The following is a 21184-nucleotide window of genomic DNA, read 5'->3' on the forward strand; positions in this document are numbered from 1 at the left end:
AATTACAGCAGCTCTAGGAGAGGGACAGCATTCAGACGTCGGATGCAGTTGATGGACTGAGGGCAGCAGAAAGACTAGATTCACCAGACATGGAAACAAAGAGGAGAAACAGTCTGACAGGAACAGCTTGGAAACAGATATAACTTATGAGACACCTAGGAATTAAAACATATATTTAAGAAGCTCTAGGTCTCTGCAGGATGGTAGGTGAGGGCAGATTAGGAAATCGCTAAAATGAAACAGCTGAATGAAGAGACACAAGAAACAGGACAATGGATTCAAACAATAAAGCAATAACAAACAGGCAAGAAAACAGATGGTCAGGTAACTGATGACAGGGTGAGATTCGGGAGTGTTTGGGAAACAGAGAGCATGGTGCAGAGCACCATGGTTTCAGCCAAGACACCTAAAGAACCTGGGATCAGGACTGATCCAGTTGAAGAGGGGTGGGGGGTGGGAGGGGCAATGCCGCTGAGAAGGGGGTGAGGCTTAAGAAATTTGGAGGACAAAGAGGTGGACCAGCTGAGAAAGTGGGAGATGCTGGAGGCAACCGAAGGCTGAGAAGGACTAAGAATCTGGAAGCTGCTTCGGAAATGTGAGCTGATGTCACAAGAATGTGTGGCTCTCAATGGTGGGAAAGTCAGGAACAGGTAGAAAAAGAAGAACGAAGAGTCAGAGCAGCTAGGCTACGGTGGCTGTGGCAAAAGGAACTGTCTCCGGGGTCTGAAAGGACTGACTCAGTGACAAACAAGGGGTGGTCGCTTTGTAAAGACAAAACACTGAGAAAACTATAAAAGAAAAAGGTAGGAGTGACACAGGGAGGGTCCAGCAGGCAACTCAAGGGCCCCTGTCTCTTCAGCTACTCCCATCCTCTCAGCTTTTCCGGTAACATGCAGCCACATATCCTTTACAGCGACTTACATGCTAGATGAGGTGGGGATTTCTGAGACGTCCCCTAACGTGTGGGCGCTTAGACTTACGGGAAAAAGAGTCCGGGTATTGGTCCCGCTCCCGAGGTGGGCTCTGTCAGGCGCACCGCCGGCGTCGTCCTGCGCATGTGCAGCTCGTCCAGTGTGCGTGTTCGCGCACGCGCCGTGCCGCCGCGCCGCTCTCGCTTCCTGTCCGTGCCCAGGTCACCGCTGGCCGTGCTTCCCAGGCTTCGGCCTCAGGCGGGCAAGGAACCCGGGGCCTGCGGGGCTGCACGCCGTCCGTCCGGGCCGGCACCCAGCGGGCGCAGAGCTGTGCGGGCCGGGCGGAGTCTCGAGCGGAGACCCCCAAGCGCGAGCCCCGGAGCCCGCGGGCTGGGCCGGAGTGGCCGGGCGGGCGGCGGCGGCGGCGCAGAGCGTTGAGATCGGGCCCGGCCCGTTTGCACCCGCGGCGGCCCGGCCGAGGCTCGCGGGACGGCGAGGCCCCAGGCGGCCGATTTGGGCCCCGAGAGGGTCTTCGGCCCGAAGTGAACTTGTCCCGGAGGCCCAGATCCGGCTCCTCGGGAACGGCGGCCCCGGGAGGCGCCGCGCCAGCTCCGGAGCCCTCGGGAGCCTCGGGGCAGCTCGGCAGGTCCCGACGAGGTAGGTCGTGGGCTTTCGGGTCTCCAGGCGGTTGTGCATCTTGTGGGCCGCGCCGCAAACCGAGGGCGCGAGCGGCGGCCAGGGAGGGATGGGCTCTCCCCGGGACTCGTGGGGCCCAGGTTTCCTGGGAGCGCAGGGGGTCCCCGCGTGGTCTGCGGACGTTCTGTGTCCGCTCCTTTCTCCAGTCCCAGTACCCCTTGCTCCCCGTGCCTCCGTCTCCGGCTTCCAAGCGGGTCTCTAAGCGTCCCTGAGCACCTGTGCTGTGTGCTCTAAGTGTGTGCCGACCGCGCTGGGCTCTGCCCTGTGGCATCCGCCAGTGTAGTGCAGGACAAGCCTGCGAGGGTTTGCTGCTGCTGCCGCCGCGGCCGCTGGGGTGACAGAGGAGGAGGTTGGGCCTGAGAAGGGAGGTGGCTCTTGCAGGGTGACCGAGTCTATGGGTGGGATTGTGGATGCGACTCAACTCCTCGGCCAGTGTGCTGTCCACTCTGTTACATTTTAAGTCAAAGTAAGTTTCTTAACAAAAGATCCTTTTGAGTAGCACGTTCAAGTGTCTACAAATGATTTAAAGACAGCCATGCCGGTGCACATCTTTTTACTCAGACCATCCTGCATCCTGTTCTGATCTTAAGTAGTTAAAAGCATGGCTAGAAAATAGATGACTGTAACAGAATTTCTTTTTGTATCTTCTTTTGAATGATGGAGGTTTATCTCAATAGGATAGTGTTCATTCTCTAATGAGAAACACATCCACTCAGTGACCATATAGTCAGGTGCCAGTTGCAGACAGGTGGGTGCTCCCTCCTTATTCTTCCAGTTAACTTCTGAAGATTTAAAGGGACAGTTCCCCCACAGGTTTCTTCCATGGAACTTTCCAGGAGAGCACTTTCTTGGCAGTGGAGATCACATACACCTTCATCGCTTCTCTTTTCTTTCCCCAGGTCTGCCCCTACTTTCACTGTTGCCCATGTTTTTACAAGAGGAGCAGAAGATGAGTAGATCTGTGGTAAGTGTTTCTGTTTAATGTATTTATTCCCCACTTCCTTTTGTAATATCCCCTAGGAGATGAATAGTTTAGACTTTAAAGGGGAAGGTAGAGATAGAAAAGAGATATGATTGGTCAGACACAGAGTACCAGAGTGGCAGCAAGCATTTCTGTCGTGTTCACATGTGTAGATAGCATGATCCTTCAGAGCCTTGAAAGCCAAAATGCAGGGCCTCCTTGGTCTGCTTGACATTCATTGAAAAAAATGACAAATGCCATTCGTTACTGGACTGACACTGACCTGTTGAGAAACAGGTTTGTTTTCTCAAGGGTTTTGCAGTTTCTTTGACCATCTCACTTTAATTGTGACCAGTCTCCCTAAATGGCAGCCCCTAAACCATGGCTGTTGGTGCCTTATTTGTGCCTCCTGTAAGCTGAGACATACTGGTCCAGGGATCACCTAGTGCATATAATTTTTCTGGAAACTACAACATCATTCCACAGATACATTGTTTTTACTGCTTGATCCAGGGGTAAAATGAGGATACTCTGGAGGAATGGCCTTCTCACCCTCCAGTAAGTCTTGCTAAATATTTTTCTATGCTAGCCTATCTGGTGTGCATCTCAGACTGTGCTGTCATGTCTCTGTCAAAGATTGCTTAGTTCCTATTCATGTTTTCTCCTGCAGTCTTGGTTCTGTCCCTGCCTGTCCCCAGAACCTGCCCCAGTAAAGGTTACCCATGAGCTAATGTACAAAGCCAGCGATTTGCCAGTCCTTGCCTTGGACTGCTCTGCTGGCTTTCCATCTGCAGGGTCTGCTCTGTTGGTTCTATGACAAACCTCTTCTACTCTCTTCCTGACTGATCTGCCCTGTTCATGTGCTGTTTTTTCCATCCCTGGCTCACGACCTTCATACCTGTCTGACTTAACCCTCCTGTGCTCTGAACTGCCCACTCTGTTCATTCTTCCACATGGACCAGATGCCTCTGCCCAGCCACCTACCAGCGTTTCCATGGAGGTTGTCCAAAGGACACCTCAGGTTAATAGTAATTATTTGTAGCCCCCACCTATGCCTTCTGCTCTCGTCCCTGTTGGCTTTTTGTTCTACTGAGCAGCCTGTCACTGAATCCAGAAAAATGGGATTCTTTCTAATCTTTCTTCATTCTCTGTTACCGCATTTGCTTGTTCATATTATTCTTGTTATATTATTTTTTTGTTTGTTTTAGAGAGAGAGAGAGAGAGCGAGCGAGCAAGGGAGCTCTAGCAGGGGAGAGGGGTAAAGAGAGAGAAAGAGAGAGAGAGAATCTCTAGCAGGCTCCACATTGAGCCCCGACATGGGGCTCAATCCCATGACCCTGGGGTCATGACCTGAGCTGAAATCAAGAGTCGGACGTTCAACCAAGTGAGCCACCAGGCGTCCCACAGTAGGTCATTTTTAGAGCAGTTTAGGTTCATCTGAAAATTAAGCAGACAGTACAGAGATCCCATCACTCCTCCATGTCTCAGATTCCCTTGTTATTAACATCTTACATTAGTGTGGTACACTGTTTCAGTGGATGGGCCAGTGTTGATACATTATTATCTGAAGTCCAGAGTTGATGTTAGTTTGCTCCTTGTATGGTTCAGGTTTTGATGTCTGTAAGATGGCGTATGTCCACTGTGACAATATCATACAGAACAGGTTTACTGCCCTGAAAGTTCCCTGGGCACCACATGTTCATTCTTTCCTCCCCCAGTCTCTGGCAATTACGAGCCTCTACGCTGTGTGTATGGTTTTGCCCTTCTCAGGATTTCACATACAGGTGACCTTTGCACAACACGGGTCTGAACTGTTTGGGTTTGCTTATCCATGGATATTTTTCAATAGATACAGCATGGGACCATAAAGGTATCTTCCTCATGATTTTCTTGATATTTTCTGTATTTTTTTGTTGTAAAACTGCAGTCTGGCATTCACATAATGTACAAAACACGTGTTAATCGACTGTTGAGGTTATCAGTAAGGCTTCTGGTCAGCAGCATGCTATTAGTAGTTAGTTTGGCAGAAGTCCAAAGTTATATGTGGACTTTCAACTGTGGGGGGGGGTGGTCAGTGTCCCTCACCCCCGCATCATTCAGTGGTCAGCTACTGTTGGGAGTCATACAGCCTGCAGCTTTTTCAGACTGGCCTGTTTCTGGTTTTATGTGTCTCTCTGTCCCTATACTATCTTGTTTGTTGTGCTTTTCTTCTTGACTTACAAAGGAGTCTTAATTGTTTCACATTTTGTCTGTTTGGATCATGTTAGTAAACATTTTCTTCCGAGCTTATTTGTCTTTTTACTTTATTTTCCAGCCTTACTATATAGTCCTCTAATGTTTTCATTTTGACGAGTTGAATACTGTACATTTTTTAAATTTCTCAAAATTTGTGTGGGTAGGACTCCTAGTTCCAGAGCGCTCTCAGCAGTCAGCACTGGAGCTGCCACTTCGTTAGTAGACGGTCCACGGTGGTGAGTGGGGAGGACTTCATGGTGTTTCCCTCTTATTTCTGTGCGTTCTTGGTTTTCCCCTCCTGGCTCTGGATGACGGCCACAGTTGCTGTCCTTGGACGGGCCGCGGACTGGTGTACTGACTTCCTGACTCTGCAGGCCTCACATGTCTGAGAATGTCTTTTTCCTGGATGTTCAAGAGGAGTCTGGCTCAGTGGGGACCCTTGGACTGCAGTCTTCCCACCCCAGTAGGCTCTCGCTGTTCTCTGTTGTTTGGGCCCCAGCAAGGCATGTGAGCTCTGTGACACACGGAGGTGGCTGTGACACACAAGGGCCCCTTGTAAAGTCATTTTGCACTTGGGTCTTTGTCTGCAATCCTCTGAGGGGGTCTCTTTCTCTGTCAGTCTTTACTGATGGAATGCCAGTGCTGTGCCCTTCTAGCCACTGCTGAAAGGAGTCTCAGAAAGGTAAAGAAAACCTGTTCTCGCTCCCCCACACCAGGGGAGAGAGCAGCGCTGTCTGCATCAGAAACCTTCTGACAACATAGCAGCTTGAGATGTTCACAGGGTGTTCTTACCCTCATGTCTGATGGTCTGGCTTGTGTGAAACTCTGTAGCCAGCCCTGCATTCTTGATTTACAAAGCCATCTCTGGAATATGAGCTGTACTGAGTGTTAAGACAGCAAAGGTTGTTCCCTTTTGAAACTGACCTAAAATCCCTAAATGCAGTTCTGACTGGTTTCTTAATTTGTTAACCAGGTTTTCTGAAACCCATTTTCCTTGAGTTTAAAATGCTTTTGTAAAGCTGCTTGCTTGAAGCTGGGGAAACAACAGTGTAGTTTTCTCCCTTTTCCTTTGCACATAAACGTGAACTTGGGCAAACTACTCAAACCCGTCACAAAGAAAAAATTCAGTTTGGAACATTCACGATAATGCTCTTTTTAAGGGGCATCACTGCAGTTATTTTACGTGCATTACAAACAACAAAAATTGTAATTTTTTTCTTAGTGTGCTTTCCCCCCCAATAAGACCAAAATGCAAGCATTAAAAAAGTCCGCGCAAATTGCACGTTTTGTGAAATTACGCATGCAAAGCCAGAAGTTAGAATAAGATGTACATTGTTCTATTTATTCATTGAAATGAAACTACGTCCTGTTTCAATCCCTTGCTCTTTTGCTTTTGGTAATAACTTTTGACACGTGAACTTCTGGATGCCGATCTTCATGAGGGCGGCTGCAGTTGTGGCTGGAGGTGTCTGAATGAAGGCCGGGCAGAGCTTCTGGAATACCTCCTTACTGTATCTCCAGGACTGTCTCCTCACAGACCGGGCCTGGGCAGTTCTGCACACAGATTAGTCTGGCCTGGGTGGGAACCACCTCTTACAGCACCCAGTGCCCTGTCAGCAGTTGGTGCTCGGACCTGAACACCTTTACCTGGTCCCTGGTGTCCCCGTACCTGGAGCCTGGGAGAATAACAGGTTCAGGTGACCAGGTGTCTCAGGGAATCTTGCCAACAGGATGCGTCCTGCACTCTTTGATCGTTACATGTTAAATATTTTAGATTTTCAGTCAATGTCAGGAGTTTGTCATTCTCTCAAATGGCCCCTGAGCAGGACACAGCCTTCTCCTTCCACACCACTCCTTACATGCCTTGTCAGATCACTGGAGCCTTTTTGCTTTTAATGTACTGGCACTGTTTTATAATCCCTCCTTGGCAACTGCATAAGTCTGACAGCCTCATTGGCTTTAGTTGTTTAAATTTATTTCTGTGTTTTCTGGTTAATTTTTGTCCTTATTTGGAAAGAGTGATAAGATACATAATGGATAATCAACAGTAACCTGAGGTGTCATTATGTCCAGAGAACTTAGTTCAGGGCTTTCCATGGATTAGCCCTTTTGATGCTGGTATTATGATACTTGACAGGTACCATTGTTACCTTTATTTCAGAATTAGTGATACTGAGGGATGGTTGTAATGACTGGTGTATTTGAGTGGGAACAGTTTATTCAGAAGATCCATATTTAAAGGTTTGGCTTGGGCAGTCTCTGGGTCTGTTTGCCCCTCCTTGGGACCAAGCTCCGGCTCCCCTGGAATGTGTAAATGGGCAGAAAGGGGATGCCTTCCGAGCTTCCCAGCTAGGAATTAGGGACAGTTGAACAAGCTATCACTGACAGTTTACGTGGCAGCCATGGTCAGGCCTGCTAGACATACCTTGCGATAAAATACACAACTCACAGGGTGCCTGCGAGGCTCAGTTGGTTGAGCGTATGACTCTTGATTTCGGCTCAGGTCAAGATCTCACAGTTTGTGAGATTGAGTCCCATGTCGGGCTCTGCGCTGACAGCGTGGAGCCTGCTTGGGATTCTCTCTCCCTCTCCCCTTCCCCTGCTCATTTACTTTCTCTCTCTCTGAAAATAAATAAAAAACATTTTTAAAAATAAAAATTAAAAAAAAAAAAAAAAACCACACACACAACAAGGATGTGTGTTGCCTGGCTTCTTCCTTTGCCAGTTGTGGCAAATATCACAGATCAGCTCCTTCCATGCACAGGAGGATCAGGTTGACTGAGAACAGTAGTTGAATTTCAGGCTGTTGAGTTTGGATCTGGGACACGTGTCTGGAGTTTAGGAGAGAGGTCTGGCCTGGTGGTAAAGGTTTGCTAAACGCTGACATACTCACAGCAGGTTGCAGATAGCAAAGTGTGAAAGACCAAAAACGGAGCCCCAGGCCCTCCAACTTCAGGATGTCTTAGAGAACAGGGGAGCCAGCAAAGGAGACAGAAGGGAGTCAGCAGGGGAGATCAAAGGAGAGCCAACATCAGTAATGTTCTGGAAGCAAAAAGGAGGAGCAAAGCGCACCCTGCATTTCTCTGAGTGCCTCTCAGGCCTGTGCCCCTTGGCACAGGGGCTGTATCTGCTGGTCTTCGTGTTCCCAGCAGCCAGGACTGTCCATGGCTCACAGTGCAAGATGGTATTTTCTTTTTTTGGTGACTACCGAATGAGTTCATCCTAGTGTATTTCTGATTTATTTTCTTTCCATGATAAAGGAGATAACCGTGTTTGTAGTTCACTTGACCAGTGAGTTTGGTAAGCTCTTATCCCATATGCCTTCTCTACCTCATCTGGTTCCGATCACGGTACCATTACAGGGGCCAGTGTCATTCAGGGACGTGGCCGTGGACTTCACCCAGGAGGAGTGGCAGTATCTGGACCCTGAGCAGAAGACCACCTACCGGGATGTGATGCTGGAGAACTACAGCCACCTCGTCTCTGTGGGTGAGGAGAGCCCGCTCTCTCGATTGCTAAGATATATGGGATTTCCCTCAGATGTACCGACTGTAACTTTGAATTTGATGGGACAAATGTGAGTGGTCTGTTTTGGGCACCAGGCAGGGCCTTTGGTCTTCACCTCCCCAGTGCAAGGCTCTGATTGCGGTGCAGCTCATAAGGCAGCACCGTTCTCAGACGATGAGAGACCCGGCAGCCCAGCAGTGAGGCTCAAGTTCTCTCTCATTTCTATTAACAGGCTGTCACATTATCAAACCGGAAGTTATCATCAAGTTGGAACAAGGAGAAGAGCCATGGATAGTAGAAGGAGAATTCCTACCACACAGTTACCCAGGTGTGTTAGTGCAGGCAGTGCGGAGACTGGTAACTCAGAAGTGTTTTTCCCCAGGAATCTCTCAAGGTCCTGAGCCTGTAGAAGGGACTACAGACAGTTGTGTGTGTGCTCTAGCTACCCACGCCTCACTCCCGGAGCCTTCCTCCTTCCCCGTGAGAACCTGTGTTTGCAGAGCTTTTCCGTGCTTTGCCTCTCCCCGGAGCCCAGACCCTGTGGCTCCCTTCTCCCTGCTGAGCCTCGGGTCTTGCTTGCTCCATGGCATTTGCAGTCGCCCGTTATCATGGCTTCTTTCAGGTTTTAGGCATTCGTGTCTGTCATGAAAAAGTAACTGACAGGACTCGTAGGTTTCTTGCCACCTTCCTTACTTCTTCCTCTTTTCTGTTGAGATGCCTCAGACAGGTCTCTGTCCCCAGTTTCGTGTCTCCCTTTACTGAGGTCAGATTCCAAACCCCTATCCTGTGCCTGAGCCAGTGACTTTGGTGCACCTGTGCCGTTGGTGCGCCTGTGTGCTGCTCATCTGTCCCGAGATCCAACCCTTCTTGAGCTGGGTGACAGCAGTGTCTGGGCCTCCTGTCTGCCCCAGACACGCATGTCCATCTTGTCCCTTACTCACTGTGCTGTCCTGTCCTAGTGGGTGCTCAGTGAGTGTGGTGCACGGGAATGAGTTATGATTCCTTTCCCTCCATGCTCCAGAAATGTCTCTGAAGGCTCTGCTTCCCCCTTTGCTGGGTTCTGCTTCCTGAGTTCTTCAAAGGGCTTCTCCTCCTGCCATTAGGGTTGTTGTTTGCCTGTTTGTTTTATCCTTTACCATCCCTGTCCTCCTGTCCAGTCTCCTGTGGTAGCAGCCCAGTGGTCCCTCGTGCTACGTGCACTTGCAAGATGCACTCCTGGAAATTTCCAGTTGATCTTATCACTGGTCTTCCAGGATGAGCCTTCAGGGGTTTCCCTGCTGCTACTGAAAGGAAGTGTAAATTCCTCGTCTTCCCTGTGGTGCCTGGAAAATTAATTTTCTGTCGTTTCCCAGAACTCTTGCTAAATCCACTGGGTCCTCCTAAATGTCTTCTATTCGTGTGGTTTTTGTCCCTTTTGCTTTAATTCAGAGGGGAGTGCTCTGTTTGCCAGATAACAGCACATTCTTCCAGGTAACTGAGCACAGGGCCCAGGTTTTCTGCCCCTCCTTGAAGCTTTTCCTTCCAGCTCTTATTATTATTTCGGTCTCTTCCTTGTCTCAAGGTGATTCTGCCTCAGGGCCATACCTTGAAAAAAGTTAGGTCTGATCAAGTAATCTTACTTGATGTTATATATATTTTGCTTGACTTCTTTCTTTCCCAAATTATAATCCTATAAAGAAAAGGGCATGTTCTCCTTGCCAAAGTATGTAACATGTAGTCCACATTGAATATGTGTGGAGTCCAGTAGGTGAAAGAACTTTCTTGTCCATCTATTGAGAAGTAATTGATAAGCGGTGCTAAATATTCATACCTGGGTCACATCCCCATTTATTCTGCAGGTGCTTGAAAGATACCCAGAGGTTTCAGATCAAAAGCAACAGCTCTGATTTCAGTTCAGGGGTTCAAAGGAAATAGTAAGTAGTCATACTTTCTAAGAGACAGGATTTGGTTAAGAAAAAAAGAGTTGCTTGGTATAATTTACAACTCAGCATTTCAGGGGCGCTTGGCTGACTCAGTCGGTAGAGCACACGACTCTTAATCTCAGGTTCATGAGTTCAAGCCCCACACTGGGCACAGAGCCTACTAAAAAGAAACAAAGAGACCCTCAGCGTTTCACATGGAATGTTGATGTTCCAGGCTGAACCACCGTGCTTAAGCCCTTCTATGGGGAGTAGTTATTTTCAACTTTAAGGGGAAATGGATCTAATTGAGGTGAGAAAGGACTTGAGAAGATTTTGTTTGTTTTATTAAAAAAAATTTTTTTTTAGTGTTTATTCATTTTTGAGAGACAGAGACAGCCTGAGCGACACAGGGTCAGAGAGAGGGAGACACAGAATCGGAAGCAGGCTCCAGGCTCTGAGCCGTCAGCACAGAGCCCGACGTGGGGCTCGAACCCACCAACCACGAGATCATGACCTGAGCTGAAGTCGGATGCTTAACCGACTGAGCCACCCAGGGGCCCCGTTGTTTGTTTTTTTAAAGCATGGAACTCTCTGAAAGACAGGTCTTGAGTAGATCAAGGCTGGAAGCCAAGCAGACTGAATAAAGCAATAGAAGCTGAGACTTGTGGTTGAAAGGAGCTGGGCACTGTTGGCACACCATAGCTGTCTCAGAAGCACATGGTGCCTGGGATGGAGGGTCAGGCCCCCTCCCCCACACCTAACCGCCCTGGGATGGGTCAGCTGCCACCTCTTGTCTAGCAAATAGCTTGGTTTCCCTGGGGCAGAAATTCTTCTTCGTAGGCTGGTATAAACCCAGGGTGGAATGACACTGTGAATCTGGGCAAAAAGTATTCTCTGTCAGACTTTTTCCCTCGTTTTACCTGTTGATGTTTTGGCAGTGCACTCAGGGAATTGTAGGTTTTGGAGGACAAGGCTGGTACGGTTTCATCTGATGTAGATGACAGCAAGCACGGCCGTCAAGTTCATCCAAAAACTTGTTAAGATAAGTAAAAATAAAGGTCACTGTTTGAGGAACAGTTTGGGGAATCTGATTTTTAAGGTTTGTAAATGAAACCAAATGAAAGTCACGAGTGGCGAAGCCTATTCACATTCAGAATTAAGGGACAGTGTGGTATGTCAGAGGCAAGGCTAGTTTAAGGGAATCGCCAGGAGTCTGAAAATGGGAAAAATAGTTGCGAAACTCACAGAGCATGTGTTTTGTGCCAGATGCTGTTCTGAGCACTTTACGAGTTTATGTATGTAATCTCACGGCAGCCTGATAAAGTAGGTACCGTTGTCTCCGTCTCACCCCTGGATGATCCTGAATCATAGGTGACTTAAGTACTTGCTGGTTGCCCAGCCACAGTGCATGCTGCACCATCCAAATAAGAACAAATAGAGTTTCATGGTCAGAATCAGTTCAGTGTAAATCATAGTATCAATAGAGTGTTCACGAAATCTTAAACTTCTGAAGGGCTGGCATGCTCCGAGTTCCTGGGACTCGCCTTTCAAGTGAAACAGAACCAGAGGGATGTTACTCTAAACACAAGGAGGTTTGGGCGCACGCTGATTTGGCCCCACTGTGCAGAAGCTGAAACGAAGGAAAGTAGTGTGGAAGGATCTAGGCTGGTCAAAATGCTGTCACAGAAATCTCAGTAAAAAGCGATGGTGCCTGAGCCTGTGATCATCTCCCCCCAACTTGATGGGAAACGGTGTGGCACAAAGTGCTGGGCTCCTCCCCTCCCCCACTGCTTCCTGAGGCATCTGTGCACCCCAGCTTGCCTGGTAGCACTCCTCATTCATCCCCGTTTGCTGTGAGTCCTTTCATATCTGCCTGTCAGCTGCTCATCCACCATCCCTTGTCTTCCCATCCCTGCTCTGTGTTTACATTTCACCTTCTCTACCCAGTTTTGAACAAATCCTTATAAAGCAGCAAAGATCAAAGGTGCTTGAGCTTTTCCCCTTTCCTGACCTCAGAGGTATGTGTGTATGTGCGCATGCATGCGTTTACCCCAAACCATGAGGGTAGGGAAAAGAAGTACACTTGGAAATATTTACATCTGCCCATGGAGCTGGCATCTACACCACGATGAAATGCTTACATGTAAGTCACATTCCATGTCTTAATGTAGGAGATACATGAAATGTTGTTAATTTTGCCTCTTTTTAGAAGAAGTCTGGAAAGCCGATGACCTGGTTGAAAGGGTCCAGGAGAATGAAGGCAAACATTCAAGGCAAGCTGTGTCCGTCAACAAAACCCTGACTGAAGAGAGAGGTAATGTTCTCGGTAAGACTTTAAATGTGGAAACGAACCCCATTCCTTCAAGGAAAATGTCCTATAAGTGTGGCTCATGTGAAAAGAGTTTGAAGTCCATTTCAGAATATATCAGTAGTGATGGCAGCTATGCAAGAAGGAAGCCTGACGAATGTGGTGTGTGTGGGAAACCGTTTCCCCGTGTGAAGCTTGAGAAAACTCATCCAGGAGACCAATCTTACGAATTTAATCAAAGTGGGGGAGCTTATAGTCTAAACGAAGAAAGTATTTATCAGAACATTCATATTTTGGGGAAACCCTTCGAATATATTGAATGCCAGAAAGCCTTTCAGAAGGATCCAGGTTTTGCTAATCATATGGAGGAGAAGCCCTATAAGTGGAATGAATCCGAAATAGCCTTCCTTCAAATGTCCAACCTCAGTGTCCACCAGAGGTCTCACATGGAAATGAAGCCCTACGAATGCAGTGCATGTGGGAAATCCTTCTGTAAAAAGTCAAAGTTTATCATACACCAGAGGACTCACACAGGAGAGAAACCTTATGAATGTAATCAGTGTGGGAAATCCTTCTGCCAGAAGGGAACCCTCACCGTCCATCAGCGCACACACACAGGGGAGAAGCCCTACGAATGTAATGAATGTGGGAAAACCTTCTACCAGAAGTTGCACCTCATTCAGCATCAGAGAACTCACTCAGGAGAGAAGCCCTACGAATGTAGTTACTGTGGGAAATCCTTCTGCCAGAAGACCCACCTCACACAGCACCAGAGAACACATTCAGGAGAGAGACCCTATGTCTGTCACGACTGTGGGAAAACCTTCTCCCAGAAGTCAGCACTGAACGACCACCAGAAGATTCACACGGGCGTGAAACTCTATAAGTGTAACGAGTGCGGGAAGTGCTTCTGCCGCAAGTCTACTCTCACCACACACCAGCGCACGCACACCGGGGAGAAGCCCTATGAATGTAACGAGTGCGGGAAGTTCTTCTCTCGGCTGTCCTATCTCACCGTGCACTACAGGACTCACTCGGGAGAGAAGCCCTACGAATGTAATGAGTGCGGGAAGACCTTTTACCTGAACTCCGCCCTCATGCGGCATCAACGAGTGCACACCGGGGAGAAGCCCTACGAATGTAACGAGTGCGGGAAGCTCTTCTCTCAGCTGTCGTACCTCACCATCCACCACAGGACTCATTCAGGAGTGAAGCCCTACGAATGTAACGAGTGTGGGAAGACCTTCTACCAGAACTCGGCCCTTTGCAGGCACCGGAGAATCCATAAAGGAGAGAAGCCCTACGAGTGTTACATATGTGGGAAGTTCTTCTCTCAGATGTCGTACCTCACCATCCACCATCGGATCCATTCAGGAGAGAAACCGTATGAATGTAACGAGTGTGGGAAAACCTTCTGCCAGAATTCAGCCCTTAATAGACATCAGAGGACACACACGGGAGAGAAAGCCTATGAGTGTTACGAATGTGGGAAGTTCTTCTCCCAGATGTCCTATCTCACCATCCACCATCGCATCCACTCGGGAGAAAAGCCCTTTGAATGTAACGAATGTGGAAAAGCCTTCTCTCGGATGTCCTACCTCACCGTGCACTACAGGACTCATTCTGGAGAGAAGCCCTACGAATGTAACGAGTGTGGGAAAAAATTCTACCACAAGTCAGCCTTCAATAGCCATCAGAGAATTCACAGGAGAGGGAGTGTGAACGTACTGGATGTGGGAAGGCTTCTCTGAAGTCCAAGAACCCTCTCAGCGTGGTGAGCAGGCAGCTCCTGCCGTCGTCCCTCAGAGTTCACACGGGTGATGCACACGAATGAGCCTTTGTGTTAGTCAGACTTGAAATCTGAGAGTTCACAGGGTAGAGACCACAGTTGTAACATAGACTCGTCGGATACCAGACTGTACAGAAGTAAATGTTTATAAATATGTAGGATGTGTATGAACTTCACCGTGGACTCAAACTGTTTCACATATCAGGGAATTCATACCAAGGGAAAATCTCTCAATTTAACGAAGGTGGAAAACATACTCCTTTGGAAATTATTACTATTAAATGTTTGTGATGTAGTAACAAGCTTCTTGGAACTTGAATAACTGTTGTGAGTAAAGATACTTGTGCAAACAGAAGCTGTCAAATCAGCAGGTAGTGATCAAGACTGTAGCATCGCAACTGACGCTCGTACGTGAGTGTTCCTGGGAATGTAGGACTTACGTTTTTGAGGAGTTTTTAAGTTTGTCCACTTGTTTTTAGGATGCTCCATTACAGGAATTGTATGTTCATTTGAATCATGTTTGAAAAGCCATTGTAACCTTAGTAGAATAATTTGTAAGACATGGTAAGATTATCCATTTGAAACTGCTCCACCACGTCAGTACCCTAATACTGTCACTGAACTCGTATCTGATCGTGTATGAAGTACACTGCTTCTCCCACTCTTCCCTGTCAATGAACTAAATCGTCTATAAAGAAGCTAATGTTTTTGTAATGTGTTCAACTTTATCTGAGTCAGCAAGAGATAGAAATCTATGCATAAAATAGAAAACCATATAGATAATTTTGTTAATGCCAGAAGTTTCCAGTAGTAAGTCTCCTATAGCACTCATTGCATTCTCTACAGTTAAACAGAAAGACTTAAAGTATTTCCATTTGTACTAATTTTTTTTTCGGTCTGTTTTCTTATTTTTTTAGTTCGGATGCCTACATATGTGTAAGTGTGCAGAGCACACATACTGTGTAACTTAGTAATTATCCGTATTTTTACTTGATATAATAATGTTTTTAAATATTGTGCTCTACTCCTTCCTGAATGAATGAAGAACTCTTCATACGGGTTTGTGGCAGACGTTGGTGAATGACCCTCACTCACTTCTTACTCACTTCTTACTGTTTGCTGGCGGAGTTTGGGTATCCATTCCTCCTCATGGAATGAGGGATAGATCCTGACTAGTTTCAGTTAATAATGGTAATCCTTTTCTCATTGCCAGCCATTGGTTTAGAGTGGTCACAGGACCCAGTTCTGTGCAGATGAACAAAGGAGAGATCTGACAGGTTACCTCTGGAAAACATTCCTTCAAAGATTCGAGGGATGAATCATGCAGGGTGAGGTAGAGTCTTCTGTCGAACGTTGCCTTCTCTGCATGGGATGCCTGGTTGTGTCTTTCAAATACGGATTATAATTTAAGCATGGCCAAGCAGAAATATCGGGAGAACCTGGGACCTAGATGATGACGTTGAGCCACTGAACCAACCAGCCATGTAGCTGGGCCACCTCTGGACTGTCTCTTCTGTAGTAGACTAACTTTACTTTTATGCCAGTTGATTTTGGTTGCTCTGTTAGCCATAACTGAAGATACAAAGTTATACCTTTGTAGGAATTATGCAATTGAGAAGTGGACTTTAGGTAAATCCTCTATTTAGAAGTAAGTACTGATAGAGAGCTTTATCTTAACTTTCTGTAAATCTGGATGTAAATAGTTTGAGCACTACAAATCAACTTGAAACAATTAAATGTATGTTTCCTTGAATTGTTACATCATTGACCTAAGAACCTTTAGAGCCTGATAAAGTGTCAGGTATACCTTCCTCTTTACAATGCATGATAAATTTTGTTTAGGTTAATTTATGTTATCCATGGATCATTGCTATAGTGTGAGTTGACAACATAGGTGTGGAGGGTAAGGACCTTTGCTTTCCAGTGATTAGCCGAATAGCCTCTATTTGAATAATTGACCCCTTACGGCTGAGATGAAATGCCATATTTTCTGTGTATTTCAGTCACTTGTGCCACCTGTTTTTGTTGCTTAGCACTTTCCCTCCACATTCTTCTAGATAATCGTGAGTATGCTACATAGCAGGAATGAAAAGTCTGGTAGGTTGTATAGTTTTGTGTAGGAAAATATACTCATGGTGTATTTGTGGAAATGATACCTACAAAGATTCCCACCGTAATTTGTCATTATAGCTTTAAACACACAGTATGCATTTTAAGTAAAATACTCAAAAAGTTTCAATGGTTCACCACATTCTTCTTACCAAGTGCCTGCGCACGAAAGAGCCTGGTACACATAAGTGGTCCCGGACTGCCTCCCTGATGAGGGAGCAGTGTGATCTGTTCAGTTTCAAACATGTCCGTGCTCTCATGTTATTACATCTCTGAAAGTAAGATCAGTGGCATGTTCTTTAATGCCACTGTTTTTCTTCTCTAGAGGCACGTAAAATAATGGTTTTAGACTTGATGGTATACAATATATGAAAAGTTTTTAACTGTCCCTGGCAAGTGTGTAAGGTAACACAGGCCCGAGTTCATAAAGAAAGCACTAGAGGGACTTGAGCCTCCCTGTCCTGCAGTAAGGACTGAAGGGGGGGGACTGAAGGACTTGGGGGTGAGTTGGGGGGCAGGAGCTCCTGGGTGTTGTACCAGTGACCTCATAATTTGGGGTGTGAGCAGATCATGAACTCTGAGAGGGGCTTCCAGGGGCTGAGCAGAAGGCAGACCCTTCCTGGCCGTGGACACGTGAGATCCCCCAATATTCTGTATCCTCCTCGAGTTAGTGAAGCGATGGCTTACTGACTCCTTCTCACGTGGATCAAAATGAAGACGTAGTTTTAACACCAAGGCCCTATCCCCTCGGAGGCCCCCGAGTCACCCGCTTCTTTGTTCCAGGTCAGTGAGCTTGGTGGCACTGTCCATCCAGGCTCTCCAGAGAAGACTGTACAGTCTTGTGCAGATGTGGCCCAGCTAACTGCCAGCTTTGCAGGCTGCCTGCAGTGAAACAAAACAAGGAAATTCCTTTTCCTTCTCACAGAGATGACATCACAAACCAACGGTGTTTCCCTTCCCTGAATTCAAAGTCCGTGATTCCTGCCAAACTGATGAAGTAGCATGGGCTGCCGACTTGTTTCCCAAGCCCAACTCTGGGGTGCCAGAGAACCCCAAGCAGTTCACACGTCCAGGGACTGCAGGGGTGCCCTGGGGGCAGATGTGGCTCTCGGCAGGGAGGTGTGAGCAGCCAGAGACAGTAGGGAGGCCGGTGCCAAGGGGAACTCGGGGACTACACGACATTGCTCTCCACTGTAGTGTCCCAAGCACATCGCTGCCCACCACGGTCCTTTGTGAGACCGAATGCAGGTGCATCAGCCCCATCCAGCTGAGATGAGGGGTGGACATGACAGACACAGTGTGAGCTGCATCGTCCCCTCCTCATTCCACAGCCATGTCATTACCATAAGTAGGCACGTTTTTCCGGATGAAGGAGGACCTTCTGGTGATCATGTAATGTGCCAAGAAGGGGTTCCTCCTAGCTGGGGGTGGGCTTTCTCTTCTGTAACACATACGTCTGCTGAGGCCACCCTGAGGAACAGCAATAGGGGTTAGGCCTTTGCCCAGCTCCTTCCATTAGCCGAGATCTCCAGACACCTCAGCAAGAATAAATGCCGGGAGAAGACAAGGAGTTTACCAAGAGCACACCATATGTCTCCACCACTAGTGGGATGTAGAAATCCAGATTTCAAAATGGTCTTACTAGACATCCCTTGAGAAAAGTGTATTGGTTATATGAAGCAGGAACATTTACCCCAAAAGAGGTGGGGGAAAGGGGAAAGGGCATCAATAAATGGCATGAAGCAAATGCTTCACTAGATGAGTTTAACTGCAGAGTGGATGCAGCCAAAAAGCCAGTTAGTGGGCTGAAGGACAACGGCAAATGATTTCGCCCTCGACGCAAGAAGAAAGAGGTACAATGTGAAAAATAAAACAGAGAGGATGGTAGAACACCCATATCCTGGGGTTCTCAAAAAGACAAGATGGGAAGAATTAAAGAATGAAATTAAGAGAGGCTCTTGTGATGCCAGAGGGAAAGATCCAGAAAATCTCAGGTCTGTAAAGCAAAACACTGTCTTAACCGGTAACTAGAACAAGTGAGATCCAGTAAAGTGGCAAGAAAAGGGCAGCACATCCACAAGAAGGGATACGACGGTGCTTGGAGTCATCAGTCATTAGAATGCACAAGTTAAAACAAGTCACACAGATCAGAATGGAAAAAATGACAGTGACGTACGATAAATACTGGTAAGGATGTGAATGGTGATTGGTAATATTTGTATACTGTGACCTGGAAGTACCTTTTAAAATTCATGTGTGTGGGGCACTTGGGCAGCTCAGTCAGTTGAGCGTCCCACTCTTGGTTTCAGCTCAGCTCATGATCTCATGGTTCAGGAGTTCCAGCTCCGCATCGGGCTCTGCACCGACAGCACGGAATCTGCTCGGGATTCTCTCTCTCCCGCTCTCTCTCTGCCCCTCTCCCGCTTGCACACACACTCTCTGTGCAGCTAACAAAGTTATGGAACTTTCTCTGTCAAAATAAACATTTAATAAAAATAAAAAATCTTTAAAATTCATGGATGTGCCTTCTCATGCAGTGGCACTGCTAACACATTTATCCATCCCCAAGAAATTCTGTACACGCGTGGATGTGTACACAGGGAATTCTGTCAACAGGATGTTTGAGATGTCCGGGTCACCAGAAGAGGTAATAAAACACTGATCAAGCAGTGGCGTGCATAACACATTTGATAAAACATGGATATGAACTTTAAAAATGAAAAGGGATTTCCGCAACTAAATATTTGTATCCGTTAACATCACACACACACCCCCATCCATATACGTTACAATGGAATGTGGTTAAGGTCATAAACCGACCAGCATGAATGGCTGTGAGAAGGGAACAGAATCAGAGTTTGAAATGAAGAGAAAAATCGGGCACAGAATGGCCTCCATGCAGAAACCAACATTGAATATAAACGTTCTGAACCCACTGGTATGAGTAACACTGTTCCCCAGGACTCCTCCAGAAACATTAAAACAAAAATTAAAGGACCTGAGAAGTAAAACTCCTCATCGTTTTATGCTGTTTAGTTTTAGCCAGAGTTTCACGGCTCGGGTGCCTAAATGATGTCTGTGTCTTTTCTGGCAATTTCAACCCAACCCAGCTTCCAATAAAATTGTCGTGGCTGCTCCATTTGTTGGTTCCTCCATACTTTTTTTTTTTTTTTTTTAGGTAGACTCCATGCCCAACGTGGGGCTTGAACTCACAACCCTGAGATCAAGAGTTGCACACTTTACTGAGCAGCTGGTGTCCCCGTCACTCTGTACTTTTAAATGTTCTTGCTAGGATGAAGGAGCCCCCAGCTGGGAGTACCTGCACCGCGTTGCAGAGGTCATTTTGTGGGAGAGACTGCGTTGCTCAGTGCACCACGGTGCCCCCTTGTACCCAGTTTCAGCTGTGCGCCTCCCTGCAGAGCTGAGTCCCCGGCTTCAGCCAGCAGTGGCCAGGTGACTAAGTTTAGGTCCACGGAATTCGAGCTGGGGGATATGTCATCTTCTGAGTCATATTCGAAGAGGGCTGTTGTTCCCCACTGCCTCCTCCTCCCTCCATGGGCTGTGACAGCACCATGGTGACAAGGGTAATACCTGAGGACAGGGCTTGGCCAACTGGGCCTGGGAAGGGCCGGGTGGAAACACTTCAGGCTTTGTGGGTACAGCCCCTCACAGCTGCTCAGCCCCGCCTCCACATGTGACAGCACCTACACAGCCAATGGGGATGGCCTGGCTGTGTCCCAGTAAACCTTTATGTATGGACACAAATTTCAATTTTGTAGAATTTCACATGCCATAAAATATTTGATTTTTTTAAAAAAACTGACAAATGTAAAACCCAATCTTGGCTTACGGGATGCACCAAAAGGCAGCAGGCCAAATGTGGCCCATGAACTGTACCTTGCTGACTCCCTTTTAGGGGATGGAAAAGTAACAAGATAAAGGGGACCCTTTCTCTAGAGAACATCCTGGACCGGAGCTATCCTATTTCCCTGGACCGCCTGCCTGGTAGTTTAGAATTGTACATGAGATCGCCATCTTCTCTCTTACCAACTAATCCAACACTGATACAGAATTAGCCAACAAAAAAATGAACCACAGTCATTTCTTCTAAACTGCAACATATATATTCTTCCCAAACCTAGTGGTATGCTAATGACTTAAGAGTAAGTCACAGGAAGAAAATAAAGGGCAGCCCATTCAAAACCTCTGTAATATAACAAGAGTTCTAGCACAATCAGTAGCAATCCTAATAAAAGATGTGGTTTTAAAATATTAAGTTCCGAATAAAATATGCAGTATTTCTCTCTTTAGAAAAATGTGTGCTCACATCTTGATTTCTAAATATCACACTTTAGAGTAACAGTTTACTCCAAGGCTGATCAGGAAAAATAAGACCACGGAACATTTATCTGTACTAGTAAACAGGAAGTGCTCAGGAACTGATCAGAAGGTATGGCAGAGAGGAGGAAAATGGGGCTCTGCCCATGCCACCCCCCCCCCCCCGCCCCTGCCCCCCAAGTAGGAACAACTAATGAGCTGGCATCTTCTGCAGAACTCTAGAACCTGGTCCAAAATTTCTAAGTATCAGGCGAGGCTTGATGAGGCAGGGGCACAGCTGTGCAGCCAGATAGATGACTCTCCCGCCCACCTACCACCTCCACCCCTGCCCCCACACCTCAGATCAGCTACCAAATGGGTGACAGCCTGCATTCCAGGCCAGTGGGTTGTTCTCAAACAGCTGCAGAGTGGGCTTCACGTGCTGGACAG

At 47.1% G+C, this 21184-nt stretch overlaps 1 protein-coding gene across 2 annotated transcripts; it reads left to right on the forward strand.

The window, feature by feature from the left end:
* The first annotated feature begins 1138 nt into the window (after nt 1–1138).
* Nucleotides 1139–16543, forward strand: ZNF12 (zinc finger protein 12). Of its 2 annotated transcripts, XM_058711865.1 has the most exons (5): nt 1139–1568; nt 2507–2571; nt 8166–8292; nt 8543–8638; nt 12421–16543. In XM_058711865.1, exons 2-5 carry the CDS (start codon nt 2533–2535, stop codon nt 14268–14270), a joined length of 2112 nt encoding a protein of 703 aa, XP_058567848.1. In that variant the 5' UTR covers nt 1139–1568; nt 2507–2532; the 3' UTR covers nt 14271–16543. The 2 variants fall into 2 exon arrangements, with proteins under 2 accessions (XP_058567848.1, XP_058567849.1); XM_058711866.1 differs by lacking the exons at nt 1139–1568; nt 8166–8292; nt 8543–8638.
* Nucleotides 16544–21184: the final 4641 nt, after the last annotated feature.

This window comes from Neofelis nebulosa, chromosome 18 (genome assembly GCF_028018385.1).
Source record: "Neofelis nebulosa isolate mNeoNeb1 chromosome 18, mNeoNeb1.pri, whole genome shotgun sequence".
In the NCBI taxonomy this organism is placed as follows: domain Eukaryota; kingdom Metazoa; phylum Chordata; class Mammalia; order Carnivora; family Felidae; genus Neofelis; species Neofelis nebulosa.